The sequence below is a fragment of the Anabas testudineus genome, chromosome 1 (assembly GCF_900324465.2).
Source record: "Anabas testudineus chromosome 1, fAnaTes1.2, whole genome shotgun sequence".
Taxonomy (NCBI): Eukaryota; Metazoa; Chordata; class Actinopteri; order Anabantiformes; family Anabantidae; genus Anabas; species Anabas testudineus.
In genome coordinates, this window is record NC_046610.1 from 355,345 (window position 1) to 374,113 (window position 18,769).

The window sequence follows — 18,769 nt, forward strand, 5'->3', positions numbered from 1 at the left end:
TTAATCGTTAACTGTGTATTTTTTAAAATACACAGTTTACTGAGGGCTCACCTCTTTAGTTGTCGCGTATTTCACACTTTAAGTATCACTGTACTCACTGTGGGGCCACCTGGACAAAAACCGTGTCCTACACACTCACCAAAACTAAACAAAGTCTGTTCCTCTGTATCTTTTTAATTCTGCAGAACATTTTAGTTTAGTGCACAGAAGAGCTGCTGTGTGAACTTAGGAAATATGTGAACGATAAAACAGGAAGAAAGCACTAATGAAGCATCGTTTACATCTAACAGCTGAATTCTCAGATCTGATTTCTGCAGCAGAGAACATAAAGACCAGTTGAAGGTGGATCCTGCTGGAGGAGACCTCACCGTGTGACCAGTGTTGCAGCTGCAGGAAGCAGCAGAGCAGGAAGAGGCCTGCCAGCCTTTGTTCGAGGGCGAGACTCAGAGACCCAAACCTCAGAGAGAGAGAGGCGGGGGGTGTAGTTAGAGTATGAGCTGTCAGCCAATGAGGGCACACCCTGACACAGACAAACACACCCATCAGTTTTGTGGTGGGTGAGTCAGCAGCGTGTCGTGCCTTCTTTAAACCACAGCAGCAGATTGGGACTCTCAGCCTGTTGTTGTGTAACAGAAGTTTCTGTCTTTGACGTGTTCCCACAGTTTCATGTTAAAGTCGGTGCAGGAATTTAGTCCAGAGTGATCCCTCTCATCCACTACAGCACATATCTGTGTCTCTGGAGGGGACAGATTTCAGGTTTTGTCTGTGGCTGTGGCGTGTGACATACAGTACTTGTGTCCAGCAGCAGCTGATTCTGTCTTATGTCCTTAAATTTCATTTGTTGCTGGTTTGAACTTATATATAAACGTTGAACAGTGGGTTCGTCAGAGCTGGTCTCAGACAGAACCAGAAAAAAAAACGAAACTAGGAGCTAAAACGGGCTGAAAGCTGCAGACCAGCTCAAAAACCTGATTCCGGACTAGTTCCTGTGAAAAATAACCAACGTTCACGAACTGCGCCTTTAGTTAGTAGCAATAAAAAAGCTGATGCCAGATGATATTTACAATATATGATCCAGGTTTTAAAGAAAATAATGTAAAAGTGCATGAACAAGAGAGGAAATATGAACCAAAGATTCAGAATCAGAAATGGTCTGTTTAGGAAAGCACACCAGGGTCCTACTGGACTTCCAGATGATTCTCAGTCTCAGAGCAGATCCAAGGACATTGGTTGTAATGAACTCTGGGGGCTCAGCTAGTTTCAGTCTTACTGAGAGTTGCCTGTGTTTCCAGGTGACTGCTGGCTGTTGGCGGCCATCGCCTCCCTGACCCAGAACGAATATGTGATGGCCAGAGTCGTTCCCACCAACCAGGGCTTTGGCAGCGACTACGCCGGCATCTTCCACTTCCAGGTAACACATGGGGGCGTCTGAGGAAAGGCTCACGAAGTATTTAGCTTTAGGTTGGATCCAGTCCAGTCTCTCCATCGTGTCTCCTCTGTCTCTGCAGTTCTGGCAGTTTGGGGAGTGGGTGGACGTGGTGATCGACGACCGGCTGCCCGTTAAAGATGGAAAGCTGCTGTTCGTTCACTCGGCCGAGGGGAGGGAGTTCTGGAGCTCTCTGTTGGAGAAGGCCTACGCCAAGTAAGAGCCAGCACAGTTCTGTCACAGAGCCTGGACAAAGAACATGGTTTTAATATCACACTAAATATGATTTAGGTGTGTTTCTGACAGTTTGAAAGGTGCTCATGGTTTAATCCACTGGTGTAGTCCAGTGGACTGTACTGAAAACAGCGTAAGGTGCTCATACTCCACATGAACATAAAACAAGTCAAATTAGGCAACAAAGAAAGGAGACGGTGTTTCATGAGGTTTAGTGTATATACATATACAGTATATAGCAGCGGGGCTGCGGATACATGAGGCAGTGTTACTTACATTACTGTGATGTTCAATTCTAATACACTGTGTTTCTAAACCTTTGTGGTCGTTTTTATCAGTTTTACTGATAGAACTCAGCAGGAGATTGTCGCTGTCAAACGTGTTCTCACCTACTGAAAATACTTACTGTGATGGGTGGTACCTGCAGAGCATACAGAAGGAACCACGGGACACACAAAGTACTCAGCTCAACTCACTGAAGAAATCACAGTGTTCAGAAACATCGCAACAGAAACGTCGCCCACTCACCGTCAGCTGCTGTATTCAGTCTGACACTAGCTAGACTCTGTACTAGAGTCTGTTGAAGTCCGTTTTTAATGTCCGAACCAGCGGCTCTGGACCTTTGTTTTGTCACATACAGCTCCTCCAGTTGATGTCACCGGAAAGTTCAGGGTTCCAGTTCGTGATGAAGGCTCCTTTGATTTAATTCTCGACAACTTGTTCATTTGGCCGATTTTCATGTGTGAAGGGAAAAGTAATGAGCTTTGTTTTGCTCTGAACAATCAGTAGAGATGTTTCCATTGTGATTTTCAGAACTCAGACAGTTTAGCACAGGTTGACAGGAGCAGTTAACAAGGTCCAAAGATCCTTAATATTCAGCCCGCTGTTATGTGTTATGTGCACCACAGGGTGAATGGCTGCTACGAGGCGTTGTCTGGAGGTTCTACCAGTGAGGGCTTTGAGGATTTCACTGGAGGCATTGCTGAGAGCTACGAGCTTCAACGACCCCCATCCAATCTGTTCTACATCATCAAGAAAGCCCTGGATGCCGGAGCACTCCTGGGCTGCTCCATTGATGTGAGTCTGCAGGGACAAACACTGGCAATATCTTTTTTTATGTTCACTATATTCTCTAATTCTGGAAAGTCATAATTCGATTTTTAAAATTAGTTTTGATGATTGAGGTGCTGATCTGTCTCTGTTGTTGTCTTGGTGTAGATCACGAGCGCTGCCGACTCAGAGGCCATCACTCGTCAGAAGTTGGTGAAAGGCCACGCCTACTCGCTAACTGGTGCTATGGAGGTAACATCATGAAGTCAGAATACGATAAAGCTAATGTGAAAGCGAGAGCATAAGACATGGATTTTATGTTTTTTTAGGTGAACTACCGGGGACGGCCAGAGAAGCTGGTGAGAATGAGGAACCCCTGGGGTCAGGTGGAGTGGACTGGAGCCTGGAGCGATGGGTAACAACACAACACAGACAGACTGGCTGACGTGAGAGGATCAAACCTCCCACTGTGCTGTACCATCCATCTAAGTACATCATACTAAGTTGGATTTTACCTGTTCTTATCATGTTCGCCCAGGTCGTCTGAGTGGAACTACGTGGAGGGAGACTGCCCACATTCCAACGCAGAGGACGGAGAGTTCTGGTAGGTGGATTCTCTGGAATATCTACCTAATATGCTACCGTAGGTTTCCTGGTTTTATCACAGGTCACAGGTAATGACGGGACCGTTAAGCTGGTTCAAGTTGTGACTGACCATTCCAAGTGTGACAACTGGACTTGATTGAGGTTCTTGAAGACAGAGTTCTAGGTATTCAACCTATGTGTCAGATGTGTGTTGGTGTCCCACCTGACCAAGACACTCATAGAGTCAAAGTGTAATAATAATAATAATAATACATTTTATTTAAAGCGCCTTTCAGAACACTCAAGGACACTGTACAATCAACAATAAATCAAAAACAGACTTACAAGTAAATCAACACAATAAATCAAAACTATACAAATACAAAAGTAGATTAAAGTGAATATGCAATCTTGAACAGGTAGGTTTTGAGTTTGGATTTAAAGATAGAAAGGGAGTCAGTGTTACGGATGTCCTGTGGTAGTGAATTCCAAAGAGTAGGGGCATAACGTCTAAAAGCTCTGCTCCCCATGGTGCTAAGTCGGGCAGTGGGGACATTGAGGTGGATGGCGGAGGAAGACCTGAGTGAACGAGAAGAGGAGGCAATGTGGAGGAGATCGGACAGATATGGGGGGGCTAGGTTGTGAATAGCCTTAAAGGCATACAGAAGGATTTTAAAGTCAATTCTATATTTGACAGGAAGCCAGATATAGAATTGACTTTAAAATCCTAATGTGATGATGTAAACATCAGTTTAGCCATCTGGGGAAGGATGTCAGGGCTGAAAAGGGGTGACATAGACCACCTTCGGTTTGATTTACTTTACTCCTCTTTCAAACTTTCTTTTTTTGAGAACCTCAACAGCACCCAAAGTCCTGTGTGTTACAAGTGAAATGGAAGTGGAGTGAGAGCTCTTCTCTGTCCTATCTTTGCAGGATGTCCTTCAGCGACTTCTGCCGTAACTACTCTCGTATTGAGGTGTGCACTCTGACCCCTGATGCCATTGAAGATGACAACTGCCACCCCTGGAGCGTCAGCAAGTTTGATGGCACCTGGAGGAAGGGATCCACCGCCGGAGGCTGCAGGAATTATGCCAGTTAGTCCTGAAAATACCTTCAATGTCCTTGGAGTAGTATATGTAGTAGAATGCACTTGCGTATCCAGGTTTCACTTGGAAAAGCCAGTAATAAATCAAGACCAACTTGAGCAAGCACTAGGCAAACAATGGAGGAAAAACGCCCCCTAGAGGGAGACACCTCCAGCAGAACCAGGCTCAAGTTAGACGAACATCTGCCTCGACTGGTTGGGATCCAGGAAACAATAAATAATACAAAGAAAATTTACAACAACTACAAAATCAGTGCTTAAGAAAACCAGTTCCAAAGGAAAGACATTCATCTAAGTTAATAGGAAGCAGATGCCATCAGTGATAAAAGCGCCATCCACTTTCTTCAAAGTTAAAAGTAAATAGACAAATAGGAACCATCCCAGTTAAAGGTTCCTTGGCTTTACCCCAGAATGATTACATCTGAATACATTTAAACTGAACATGCAGAGCGTTTCTTTTGCCAGTGAAGCCGTGTTAGAATGTTTTTGTGCAACAACGGTGTGAGACGTTTAAGTAAAACTGAAGCTGGTTCTCCTATGCAGACACATTCCACATCAATCCTCAGTTCGTGGTCGCACTTGACCAGGAAGATGATGAGCACCAAGATGGTAAGACAGGCTGCAGCTTTGTGGTTGGTCTGATCCAGAAGAACCGCAGAAAACTGCGGAAACAAGGGCAGGACATGAACACTGTGGGATTTGCAGTCTATGAGGTGAGCAGCAGGAACCCAAGAGAAGTAGAAGATCTGACCCAGTGATACAGATTCATCATTTCCAACTAACGTTTTTTACCTTTTGTTCCTTCTTTCAGCTTCCACAGCAGGTGAGCACTCGATGCAGGGCAGCAACGTCAGGTCAAAGGTCAAAAACAAGAAAACATCATGATTCGTTCTTGTGTAGCGTTCAGCCTTTAAACTGCTCTGACCCCCCAGGACATATCACAGTTTTCAGAACAGCGTCTTCTGTTTAGCAGCACTAGCACATGTGACTTCACAGTTTTAAACCTGTCACAAACAAAGTCATGATTTAGGTTGAAAATGTTGTTAAATGATGTTGTGAAACATATAAAAATCGAACCTTGGCTGTTGTTGCATTAGTTTTCACCTAAATAAACAAGAAAGCAGCAGCTTTGAAGGTTCCATTTAGCTTGGCTGTGAACTAACAGTAAAACTTTGAGCCTAGTTCAGATTTTTCTGGCCTCTGTTAAACTTAGTAGTTAGTTAATAGTAATTTTCAGTGAAATGGAAAGAAACCTGTGTCTGATGGAGAGAAGGCAGCACAGATGGAAACTAAAACGTTTTGGTTGATGGTTGACTCAGTTTGTGCGATCTTTGAAGTGCTGTCATCTGAATGACTGAAAACAACTTGTCCTGACCTCTGCCCCCACCTCCAGTTCCATGGGCAGAGAGATGTGCATCTGCCAAGGGACTTCTTCCTGACTCATGCTCAGAAGGCGAAGTCTGAAACCTTCATCAACCTGCGGGAGGTCAGCAATCGCTTCAAGCTGCCACCTGGAGAGTACCTGATCGTCCCCTCCACCTTCGAACCGGACATAAATGGAGACTTCTGCATCCGGGTGTTCTCCGAGAAGCAGCAGCAGACTCAGTAAGAACATCAAACTTACTGAAGCTGATGCGTTGGTGGGGGGAGCTTTACTCAGTGTTGGATCCTGGTCTGGTCCACATTCTGTCTCTGTGGTCTCTGTAATGTTCCTAGATGGAGGTTTTGAGGCTTGAAAGATTGTTTTACTGTGTGCTGGGGCATTGGTGAAAACAGGAGTTCTGGGTGTTTGTGTGGGAAACATCAGTGAGCTAGTGGACCGGGTCTGTGACTAATCTGTTTGTGTGATTCTGTGTCCTGTCAGACGCTGTGAAGACCCGGTCAATGCTGAACTCGAAGATGTAAGTAACACTGGTTCTGTATGAATCTCTAATGTTGTTGAAGAAGTGTGGGGGCCAAGGGCTAAGATTACTCCTAAATGTTGAGCAAGGTTAAAGGACACAGTTTATACCTCTCTGTCTAAAGCGGGGCGCTAGAGTCCCGTGTTCAGTAAATATGAGCAGCTTAATTTAGCTTAGCAGCAAAACTAGACACAGGGAAGCAGCACAGGTAGCGACACCTGTAGAGATCACAGATGAGGAACATGTTGGATCTTGTTTGTTTGGTCTGAGGTTTCCGTGTGTGAGCGTCTCTGAGTCTCTGCTGGTTTCTGGTTCCTTCTGGCACCTTTTGCTGCTTTGGATTCTCCAAAGTGTTGAACAAGGGATTATATAAGGGACAGTTTAAAGGAGTGTCACTCCTCTTCACAGCACTCAGTGCAGATTGTTCATTGTGTTTCTGAACATTCGTGAAGTGAACACAGTAATTAGTCTGTTTCTGAGCAGCAGGTCAAACACAGTCAGTCAGTCAGCAGAAAATCGACCTGCAGCTGTTCTGAGAATCTGTTGACTGCAGCAGTCATATGAAACACAGAAAGAACCTGAAATACAAGCTCCAGTGTGTGATGAAGGTGGAGCAGCGAGTCTGTGAGCAGATGAACTATGTTAATCAAGTTCTGGATTTAGAGACTTTGCAGAGAGTAGACACAATGTAGAATCTGTTTGGCCTTTGTTTGCTTATAGAGGTTTTTTTTTTCATTAATTATGTAAATGTTTTTTACATATGTTTTTACATAAACCACAGTCCTGATCTGTAAATATATATGTGAAAATGATTATAACACAATAGTCCTATCAAAGGTTTGGTGTATTAAGCATCCTGTTGTGTGTTGGACCATCAGTCAGCAGGTTATACCTGGCTTTGTTGCTGTTTAATCAACTTCTTGTTATCATGTGTTCAGGAGACGGTGTCTGAATCAGAGGTGGATTCAGGATTCAGAAGTCTCTTCATGAAACTCGCTGGTGCTGTAAGTTTTCTTTTTGTTTCTGTCAGTGAAAGACTGAAACTCTGCTTCAAATAATAAATAGAACAAATGACTCTACGTTTAAATAGTAATGGTGGCTCCGTCCACCAGTCCTGCTGTTTTAAAACCGTCTTCAGCATTCGAATGGGCATGTGTTTGCTGACCTGCAGGGGTCATGTTTTTCTCACCGTCTTTCAGGACATGGAGATCTCTGCGGCAGAGCTGAGGACCATCATGAATAAGATTGTTGCCAAACGTGAGTTAATCTGAAGACCCAGCCTAGTAGTCTGAACCAGACCCGTTGTAGGTTTTACTTCCTGTTTCCTTTTTTACCAGGAACTGACATCAAAACCCACGGCTTCAGTATGGAGACCTGCATGACGATGGTCAACCTGATGGACGTATCCTTTAACCCTTTCCACCCAAGCTTCTTAACAGTTTCCTAAAAGTTTATTAAAAGCTTGTAAACCTGGTGAAATCAGGTTCGTTCCAGATGATCCAGTTGTGCTCTGATTCGATCACCAGGTAGTTTTCTGTCCGACATGCTCTGACGTCAAACATACGATAACCTGCTGAGACCAAGAATTTTGGAGCCAGGTGCTGCAGCTGATCTCTGTAAAAGTGAGACTGTAAAACCTCAGGGCATGATGGGAAACACATGGCTCTCACCTGATCTACGATCTGACAACAGCAGGGCGTTTTATAGAAACGTTTCCTCTTTTATTGAGATTATTTTACAGATGATTGTGATTTATCAGAAAAGTTGATTTCAGTCTCAAACTTGGAACTGAACGTGGAGCGACTCCTGCACAGATCTAATCCAAACTGAGAGCGGGAGCAAGTGAACTTCTGTTCTAACTGTTTAGTGACAGAAGAAGAATTTTACTGTTTAGTCCGACTGTGTGCACCTGCCTCATAGTAACCTGGTTCCTGGAGTCGTGGTAGGGGCTTAAAGAGACCTGGTCTCTGCTCAGAGGCAGACACAAACCTGACACAGGAAACTTTTCTGATCTCAGTGGAAATGTTCAAGAAGTGACACCAAACACAGAAACATCTTGTTATAGACTAACTTCACCCAGCCTGAAAACCACCCTTGCAGCTCCACCGACAGATTCTGAGTGATCTTTAACTCTACAGCAGAACAGTGGAAACGGGAAGCTCGGCATCACGGAGTTCGCCACATTGTGGAAGAAGGTCCAGAGATACCTGGTGAGACGTCAGCTGAACCTTTAAAAACCGAAAATCAGAATTCACCTGATAAGTCTTTCAAACATCTACAAGGATGTATGTGTTGTCATGTGTCTGCAGTCGATCTACAAGAAGAACGACCTGGATAACTCGGGCACGATGAGTAGTCCAGAGCTGAGAGTGGCCTTAAAAGACGCAGGTCAGTTCTTGTTTCTTCTGTAGGAAATGTTGGACTGAGACAAATGTCAAAGCAAATCACAGCATTAGGAAGGAATTAACCCAATTCTGTTCTGAGCAGGATTCACAGACGTCCTCTGATGTTGGAGTCTGAAACAATGTGTTTTTCTACATGTGTTTCTGTCTTCGCTCAGTGTGGGGGTCACTCAGGTGGTGCAGCAGCATTTGCCTCCTCTGCTTTGTCAGTGAATGACCTCTGACCTCTACGCTGCTTGTTGCATGTTCACATTACAGGACCACTGCAGGAAGTGGAAGTCGCACTCACTCATATTAGCATCAGTTCCAGTCACGCTGAGTTAGGACTCTGAGGACGTTTCCTCTTCCTATCCACGTTTAAAATCCATCAGATCGATCAGATGCTTCCAGAGAAACAGCTCAGCGTGTTTAACTTCACTTTGATCGGCTCACTCTCCCATTAGAGGGAAACTCTGGTTAGACTGCAGAGATGTAGTACTGTTGGTACGGTAGTGTGTGCCTCTGAGCCATGTGAGGAATCAGTCTGCTCTTTCTCTGCTCACTAACGTCTTTCAGGGTTTTTCTCTCGCTCCACTGAAATAACCGTGTTTGTGTTTCTCTCTGCTGCTGCTGCTGTCTGGACTCTCTCCACCTCCACACTTTACTGTCAGTACACTGATGATGATGGTACGTCACACCCGAATGGACAAACAGTGGGTTTGTTACCAGCAGTGTTAGCATTAACAGTGTAGAAGCACCGACCAATCTGAATATACAGCTCTGATTTCTACGTTTTAGTTCCCAAGACTCAGATGTTGTGACCTCACATCTCATGACCAACTGGTCACGGCTGCTCTGCTGGTCCACATCGCTGTCCTGCTCTTTGTGCTGGTTCTAAAACCAGAGGAACAACTAGATGAACACAGTTGGCTAAAGAGACACAAATGACAAATGTTCATTTATTTACTCTGTGTAGTAAAAGTATATGAACCTGTGTGTTCAGTAACTGGTGGATCCAGTTTTGTTTCCAGTAAATGTTCATCAGTCGTGTTCCTCATTGATTTCTAGGATCATCGTTTGATCTGATGTGATCATCGTGTGTTTACGACCTAGTGACGTGAAGCCTTGGGAACTAACATCTACTGTTAGTAGAGTTAGCATTAGCATTAGCTGAATGGATCAAAGTTGAGAAGATTTTTAAATAACTAGATATTGTGTTTCAAATAAATTTAGCAACTTTTTTGTTGTCATGTCATTAACACCATAATAATAATTAACAACAACAATAAGAATAAAATCATGTCACTGAATTTGTTGCCATTAACACACCTGTATAAAAACACCAGGTGAGAGTTAAACTTTGAAATAACCAGATTAGAAGGAAACCACAGGAAACCTGAAGATGAACTTATTCTCTCATGTTGAAATGTTCATATCACCCAAATATTTTTAATACAGACATTAAATCCATTAATTTCCCTTGAATCACTGTATTATTAATAGAGGACTCAGTAGCATTAGCAGTTCTGTTAGCTTTAGCATCACTCTGTTCAAACAGCTTCATGCTAATGTCGCTATTAACACCTTGAACATTTCTGTGTTTTATAAAACTGACAACAGGATGTTGTAGGTGTTGGCATTAGCTTGATGAAGGTACATATGTCCTGGCACTGACTCCACCTGTCCTTCTCCTTCAGGTTTCACTCTCAACAACGCCATTCACCAGGTGCTGGTGGCTCGATACGCTGACACGGACCTGACCATCGAGTTTGATGACTTCGTTTGTTGTCTGATGAGGCTGGAGATGATGTTCAGTAAGTAAAACGTTCAGCTAATGGATACAGGCCAACGGTACTAAACTCTCCTCCAGGTGACATTAGAATTAAACTCTCCTCCAGGTTACATCATCAGAATTAAACTCTCCTCCAGGTTACATCATCAGAATTAAACTCTCCTCCAGGTGACATCATTAGAATTAAACTCTCCTCCAGGTTACATCATTAGAATTAAACTCTCCTCCAGGTGACATCATTAGAATTAAACTCTCCTCCAGGTGAAATCATCAGAATTAAACTCTCCTCCAGGTGACATCATTAGAATTAAACTCTCCTCCAGGTTACATTAGAATTAAACTCTCCTCCAGGTGAAATCATCAGAATTAAACTCTCCTCCAGGTGACATCATTAGAATTAAACTCTCCTCCAGGTTACATCATTAGAATTAAACTCTCCTCCAGGTGACATCATCAGAATTAAACTCTCCTCCAGGTGACATCATCAGAATTAAACTCTCCTCCAGGTGACATCATTAGAATTAAACTCTCCTCCAGGTGAAATCATCAGAATTAAACTCTCCTCCAGGTGACATCATTAGAATTAAACTCTCCTCCAGGTTACATCATTAGAATTAAACTCTCCTCCAGGTGATATTAGAATTAAACTCTCCTCCAGGTGACATCATTAGAATTAAACTCTCCTCCAGGTGAAATCATCAGAATTAAACTCTCCTCCAGGTGACATCATTAGAATTAAACTCTCCTCCAGGTTACATTAGAATTAAACTCTCCTCCAGGTGAAATCATCAGAATTAAACTCTCCTCCAGGTGAAATCATCAGAATTAAACTCTCCTCCAGGTGACATCATTAGAATTAAACTCTCCTCCAGGTGACATCATTAGAATTAAACTCTCCTCCAGGTGAAATCATCAGAATTAAACTCTCCTCCAGGTGAAATCATCAGAATTAAACTCTCCTCCAGGTGAAATCATCAGAATTAAACTCTCCTCCAGGTGACATCATTAGAATTAAACTCTCCTCCAGGTTACATCATTAGAATTAAACTCTCCTCCAGGTGACATTAGAATTAAACTCTCCTCCAGGTGAAATCATCAGAATTAAACTCTCCTCCAGATGAAATCATCAGAATTAAACTCTCCTCCAAGTGACATCATCAGAATTAAACTCTCCTCCAGGTGACATCATCAGAATTAAACTCTCCTCCAGGTGAAATCATCAGAATTAAACTCTCCTCCAGGTTACATCATCAGAATTAAACTCTCCTCCAGGTGACATCATTAGAATTAAACTCTCCTCCAGGTGACATCATTAGAATTAAACTCTCCTCCAGGTGACATTAGAATTAAACTCTCCTCCAGGTGAAATCATCAGAATTAAACTCTCCTCCAGATGAAATCATCAGAATTAAACTCTCCTCCAAGTGACATCATCAGAATTAAACTCTCCTCCAGGTGACATCATCAGAATTAAACTCTCCTCCAGGTTACATCATCAGAATTAAACTCTCCTCCAGGTGACATCATTAGAATTAAACTCTCCTCCAGGTGACATCATTAGAATTAAACTCTCCTCCAGGTGAAATCATCAGAATTAAACTCTCCTCCAGGTGAAATCATCAGAATTAAACTCTCCTCCAGGTGACATCATTAGAATTAAACTCTCCTCCAGGTTACATCATTAGAATTAAACTCTCCTCCAGGTTACATCATTAGAATTAAACTCTCCTCCAGGTGATATTAGAATTAAACTCTCCTCCAGGTGACATCATTAGAATTAAACTCTCCTCCAGGTGAAATCATCAGAATTAAACTCTCCTCCAGGTGACATCATTAGAATTAAACTCTCCTCCAGGTTACATTAGAATTAAACTCTCCTCCAGGTGAAATCATCAGAATTAAACTCTCCTCCAGGTGACATCATTAGAATTAAACTCTCCTCCAGGTGACATTAGAATTAAACTCTCCTCCAGGTGAAATCATCAGAATTAAACTCTCCTCCAGATGAAATCATCAGAATTAAACTCTCCTCCAAGTGACATCATCAGAATTAAACTCTCCTCCAGGTGACATCATCAGAATTAAACTCTCCTCCAGGTTACATCATCAGAATTAAACTCTCCTCCAGGTGACATCATCAGAATTAAACTCTCCTCCAGGTGACATCATCAGAATTAAACTCTCCTCCAGGTGACATCATTAGAATTAAACTCTCCTCCAGGTGACATTAGAATTAAACTCTCCTCCAGGTGAAATCATCAGAATTAAACTCTCCTCCAGATGAAATCATCAGAATTAAACTCTCCTCCAAGTGACATCATCAGAATTAAACTCTCCTCCAGGTGACATCATCAGAATTAAACTCTCCTCCAGGTTACATCATCAGAATTAAACTCTCCTCCAGGTTACATCATCAGAATTAAACTCTCCTCCAGGTGACATCATTAGAATTAATCTCTGCTCTAGGTGACATCATTAGAATTAATCTCTGCTCTAGGTGACATCATTAGAATTAATCTCTGCTCTAGGTGACATCATTAGAATTAAACTCTCCTCCAGGTGACATCATCAGAATTAAACTCCTCCAGGTGACATCATTAGAATTAAACTCTCCTCCAGGTGACATCATCAGAATTAAACTCTCCTCCTGGTGATTCAATTCAATTCAATTCAATTTTATTTGTAGAGCGCTTTTTACAATTGACATTGTCACAAAGCAGCTTTACACAACCAAAGAACAGTACATGAACAGTGAACGTGTATGAATCATAATAATCAGATTGTCCCTGATGAGCAAGCCGAGGGCGTCAGTGGCAAGAAAAACTCCCTGAGAAGGAAACAGGAAGAAACCTTGAGAGGAACCAGACTCTACAGGGAACCCATCCTCATATGGGTGATTACATGCTGTGTAGGCAGCAGGCAGTCCAATATAACAGTTAATGTCTTTAAGTTAATGTGGAGTCCAGTTAGTTAATTGCAGGCAGACTTGTTCCATTCCTTGACTATCGAGCGTTGAGTCAAGACCTCCTAGAAACGGCTTCCGACGTCCGCCGAGGGCAAAACCGACCATAGTAGAGTCTGGCCAACTCCAGTCTCCAAACGCATCCCATTGGGCAAACGGTGGATCCAGGCGATGAGATCTCCAGCCAGAAGTTGGGCATCAGGACGAGTCAGACAGGTCCAGAGGGCAAAGGGTGGAATGACGTGTAGCTCGACAGAGAGACAGGAAGAGGGAAAAGAGAGAGGGAGAAGGAAAGAGAGAGAAGAGGAGAGATTGCAGTTAGTTGTATTCACAGTCAGATAAAGTTTTAGGGGAATGTATATTTAGTGTAGTGCAGCAGGGACTCCGGCAGGAATAATTATGACAGCCTAACTAAAAGGGTGGGCCAGAAGGAATCACCATCAACAAACCTGAGTGATCAGTGAGAGTTGGGAAGACAGCATCTAAACATACCAGTTCACCATAATGCTCTACGTCCATGAGTCCTTCCCAGATCTATTTACTCAAATGCTTGACTAAATAAATAGGTTTTCAGCCTAGACTTAAACACTGAGACTGTGTCTGAGTCCCGAACGCTATTTGGAAGGCTATTCCATAACTTTGGGGCTTTGTAAGAAAAGGCTCCTCCTGGTGACATCATGAGAATTAAACTCTCCTCCAGGTGACATCATCAGAATTAAACTCTCCTCCAGGTGACATCATCAGAATTAAACTCTCCTCCAGGTGACATCATCAGAATTAAACTCTCCTCCAGGTGACATCATCAGAATTAAACTCTCCTCCAGGTGACATCATTAGAATTAAACTCTCCTCCAGGTGACATTAGAATTAAACTCTCCTCCAGGTGAAATCATCAGAATTAAACTCTCCTCCAGATGAAATCATCAGAATTAAACTCTCCTCCAAGTGACATCATCAGAATTAAACTCTCCTCCAGGTGACATCATCAGAATTAAACTCTCCTCCAGGTTACATCATCAGAATTAAACTCTCCTCCAGGTTACATCATCAGAATTAAACTCTCCTCCAGGTGACATCATTAGAATTAATCTCTGCTCTAGGTGACATCATTAGAATTAATCTCTGCTCTAGGTGACATCATTAGAATTAAACTCTCCTCCAGGTGACATCATCAGAATTAAACTCCTCCAGGTGACATCATTAGAATTAAACTCTCCTCCAGGTGACATCATCAGAATTAAACTCTCCTCCTGGTGATTCAATTCAATTCAATTCAATTTTATTTGTAGAGCGCTTTTTACAATTGACATTGTCACAAAGCAGCTTTACACAACCAAAGAACAGTACATGAACAGTGAACGTGTATGAATCATAATAATCAGATTGTCCCTGATGAGCAAGCCGAGGGCGTCAGTGGCAAGAAAAAACTCCCTGAGAAGGAAACAGGAAGAAACCTTGAGAGGAACCAGACTCTACAGGGAACCCATCCTCATATGGGTGATTACATGCTGTGTAGGCAGCAGGCAGTCCAATATAACAGTTAATGTCTTTAAGTTAATGTGGAGTCCAGTTAGTTAATTGCAGGCAGACTTGTTCCATTCCTTGACTATCGAGCGTTGAGTCAAGACCTCCTAGAAACGGCTTCCGACGTCCGCCGAGGGCAAAACCGACCATAGTAGAGTCTGGCCAACTCCAGTCTCCAAACGCATCCCATTGGGCAAACGGTGGATCCAGGCGATGAGATCTCCAGCCAGAAGTTGGGCATCAGGACGAGTCAGACAGGTCCAGAGGGCAAAGGGTGGAATGACGTGTAGCTCGACAGAGAGACAGGAAGAGGGAAAAGAGAGAGGGAGAAGGAAAGAGAGAGAAGAGGAGAGATTGCAGTTAGTTGTATTCACAGTCAGATAAAGTTTTAGGGGAATGTATATTTAGTGTAGTGCAGCAGGGACTCCGGCAGGAATAATTATGACAGCCTAACTAAAAGGGTGGGCCAGAAGGAATCACCATCAACAAACCTGAGTGATCAGTGAGAGTTGGGAAGACAGCATCTAAACATACCAGTTCACCATAATGCTCTACGTCCATGAGTCCTTCCCAGATCTATTTACTCAAATGCTTGACTAAATAAATAGGTTTTCAGCCTAGACTTAAACACTGAGACTGTGTCTGAGTCCCGAACGCTATTTGGAAGGCTATTCCATAACTTTGGGGCTTTGTAAGAAAAGGCTCCTCCTGGTGACATCATGAGAATTAAACTCTCCTCCAGGTGACATCATCAGAATTAAACTCTCCTCCAGGTGACATCATCAGAATTAAACTCTCCTCCAGGTGACATCATAACAATAAATTGTGTAATGAATTTAAAAACGTGACCCTTGAATTTCCTCCACATTCTGCTGAAGAGTGACGGTTAAACTGTGGCTGCAGATCCTCACAATACAATAATAAGTGTCTAGTTCAGTATTAAATGTCCTCGTCCTCTGACTCTGATCCGTCTTCCTCCTCAGAGATCTTCAAGCAGCTGGATCCTCAGAACACTGGCTCCATCGAGCTCAACTTTAACCAGGTGAGAGTGAAACACGCTAACAGTGATTCGGCAGCAGCAGGTAAACCGGTTCAGGTGTTGACATGTTTTCTCTGTGTCTGTCTGCAGTGGATCAACTTCTCCATGATCTGAGCCGCGGCGTTGTGTGTGTGTCCGGAGCTTCGCTGATGCAGCAGCAGCATCTTCCTGTTTCTCTTCTTTGTTTCACTCCTGACGTTTTCGATGTGACGCTCATGTTTTATTCTACACTACCTGAGTGAGAGGTGACAGAAAGTCAATAAACGATTCCCACAACGTGCTGAGCTTCCATTTTTACACACATCTCGACAAATCTGCAAATGTTGCTGCGAGTGGTTTGAGTGTGTGTTCACATCTTTAACTGCATTAATTGAAGTTAGAGCTTAGAGTTAGAGCTACTGTGACGTCACCAAAGCAAAAGCCGAGGATGAAAAGTGGTGAAATCATGAAATCAGAGACCGGATGAAGAATCCAGATCCGCTTCCTGCTGCAGACACACAATAAATCAGTTCAACAGCTGATTGTGTCTTTGTTGCATGTGACGTCAGTGGGTCTGAACCAGATGTTACTGGGGGGGGGGGGGGGGGGGTTTGGTCTCTTTAACTGGTCCATACTGTGCTGGTGATGTAGCCCCGCCCCTCCCGCAGGGCGGGGCTCGGTACTGCAGCAAAGTGCCCCCGACAGCCTCCAGCATCCAAACCAGCCCCACTTCAGCGTCCGGATCCTCTGCTGCACACAGAGCAGCTGCTGCCCCGCATCCAGAGATCCGAGGACCGAGACTCGCCGGGTGAGTGTCTGTGGCGGATTCCACTGGGAGTCCTGGTCTGAACTGGTCCGAACGGGTCTGTGAAACTGTTTATTGATACTCAGCAGGAGCGTGAGTCCGGATCAGCTGTCTTGTCTGTTTTCACGTCGATTAAGCAGAAACTAAAGTGATTACATCACCGGGTTTATTAACCAATCGGAGACGTCCTCCCTCTGCGTCACGCTGACATCATCTCAAATTTATCAGCAGATGAATTTAATATTTTTCTCAGAGAGTCAGACTGAGCTTCAGGTGTGATGTTCAGTCCAGTCTCAGACCAGATCCAGCTGATCGATTAAATTCCCTTCAGTAATCAGGGTTCTTGAACTAAGAGGTCCAGAGTCCGAGACCAGAATCGGTAGTAGTTGTCACTGGTTTGAAATTGAACCAGTTCTGATCCGTCACCAGTTCTTCATTGTAGACATTTCCCTTCGCATGGTTCTGCACAGTTCTGTGATCACGTGGAACCAAAAACAGTCAGAACCAGGTGGAGATCCCCAGTAAACTGTCACTAACCACTTTCTGTTTCCTCTCAGGTTCCAGTCAGACCAGTGGACAGAGCTCAGGTACATGTGCATGTTTACTGTTCCCGTAATGGGACCAGTTGGTCCAATTTAAACCACAGAGTGTCAAGAGTCCACCAGAGTCCACCAGAGTCTGAGGAACCGGGATTACACCCAGCGGGGGTTTCAGCTAAATGCTAACAGCATGCTAACATGTGCACAGTGACAGTGCTAACATGCTAACACAGCTGAGGTTAGCGGATAAGTCTGAGGACAACCAGAATGTTTAAACCTGGTCCTGGACCTGGACCAGCTTATGCTGAGTTCCACGGAACCTGCTGTTCTGATGTTGATCAAGTTTTCTGATGTGTTGTGGGTCAGGATGTTTGTAGGTGTGTCGGGACGAATCCAGAAGGACCGGCAGAGGGCCGGAGGTCTGGGCTCAGTCCAGCAGGCCATGCAATACCTCAACCAGGACTACCAGGCCCTGAAGGAGGGGTGTCTCCAAAATGGGTCCCTGTTCCAGGATCCGTTGTTCCCCGCAGAGCCGTCCTCCCTGGGCTTCAAGGAACTCGGACCTTTCACTGCCAAAACCAAAGGGGTGGAGTGGAAGAGACCAACGGTGAGAACCAGAACTGTTCTAGTGTTCTAACCAGAGCCCTACAACAGAACCCAGATTCATAGTTCTCAGAGTTCTGAAGAAACAGTTTGAGTCAGACCAAAACCAGAGTTCATACATGAAACGTGACGTATGGTCATACAGAGCGGCTGTCTGTGATTGGCTGTTCCAGGAGCTGACAGCGGACCCTCAGTTCATCGTGGGCGGAGCCACCAGAACCGACATCTGTCAGGGAGCGCTGGGTGAGTGTGTCCGCTTCCTGTGACGACCAGGGTCCACTGTTCACTTTTAAAGGTGTGAATACCAAACATACCCTGATGAGAACGCGCTAATGATCAGCTGATTGGTCATGAAGTCAGTGTAAAGTCCCCAATAGGGACGAAACGTGTCAGCGTGTGTGGGGTTTAATTTCCGTGACGACTGTTGCTAGGAGACCGACCAGCTGCATGTGACAGACTAAACAGGGTCCAACGGGTTCTGACAGAGACCCGTTGACTGTGTGGATGTGGTGCTGTGTGTGCCCAGGTTTTAGGAACCAAGTGTTGGTTTGTCCAGTGATCTCCGACTGGACACATTTGTCCTGAATTCACATCATTACTGTGTTGGTGCAGAGGTTTTATCAGAACAAATATTTATCTGGATCCTGTCCAGCATCCACAGGACAAAAAACGACCGGGTGGAGTCCTATGTGTGTGTGGGGGGGATGGAGGTGTAAACACAGGCCTGGACAAGAATGATTGGTATGACCCCGACTAGATTAGATCAGATTAAATTTTATTAAATTAGATTAGGTCAGATTAAATTAGATTAAATTAGTTTAGATTAGATCAGATCAGATTAGTT

The 18,769-nt window shown here is 43.9% G+C and overlaps 1 protein-coding gene across 6 annotated transcripts in view; it reads left to right on the forward strand.

Annotated features, from left to right (window-relative positions):
* The window catches only part of LOC113161614 (calpain-1 catalytic subunit-like), a 35,206-nt gene that overhangs the window by 3,190 nt on the left and 13,247 nt on the right, over nucleotides 1-18,769 (forward strand). For 2 of the 6 annotated variants that reach the window (XM_026359345.1, XM_026359351.1), the window contains exons 1-3: nucleotides 17,191-17,560; nucleotides 17,689-17,929; nucleotides 18,099-18,168. In XM_026359345.1, coding sequence (XP_026215130.1) covers nucleotides 17,544-17,560; nucleotides 17,689-17,929; nucleotides 18,099-18,168 — 328 coding nt within the window. In that variant the 5' untranslated portion in view covers nucleotides 17,191-17,543. Of the gene's footprint in view, nucleotides 1-1,292; nucleotides 1,412-1,508; nucleotides 1,643-2,568; nucleotides 2,738-2,878; nucleotides 2,963-3,039; nucleotides 3,126-3,248; nucleotides 3,315-4,228; nucleotides 4,390-4,943; nucleotides 5,114-5,211; nucleotides 5,224-5,793; nucleotides 6,006-6,264; nucleotides 6,302-7,239; nucleotides 7,306-7,500; nucleotides 7,559-7,638; nucleotides 7,704-8,442; nucleotides 8,512-8,610; nucleotides 8,690-10,379; nucleotides 10,497-15,943; nucleotides 16,003-16,089; nucleotides 16,280-16,680; nucleotides 16,787-17,190; nucleotides 17,561-17,688; nucleotides 17,930-18,098; nucleotides 18,169-18,769 lie in introns of those variants that run through there. The other 4 variants (XM_026359350.1, XM_026359348.1, XM_026359347.1 and 1 more) reach the window with 4 other exon arrangements.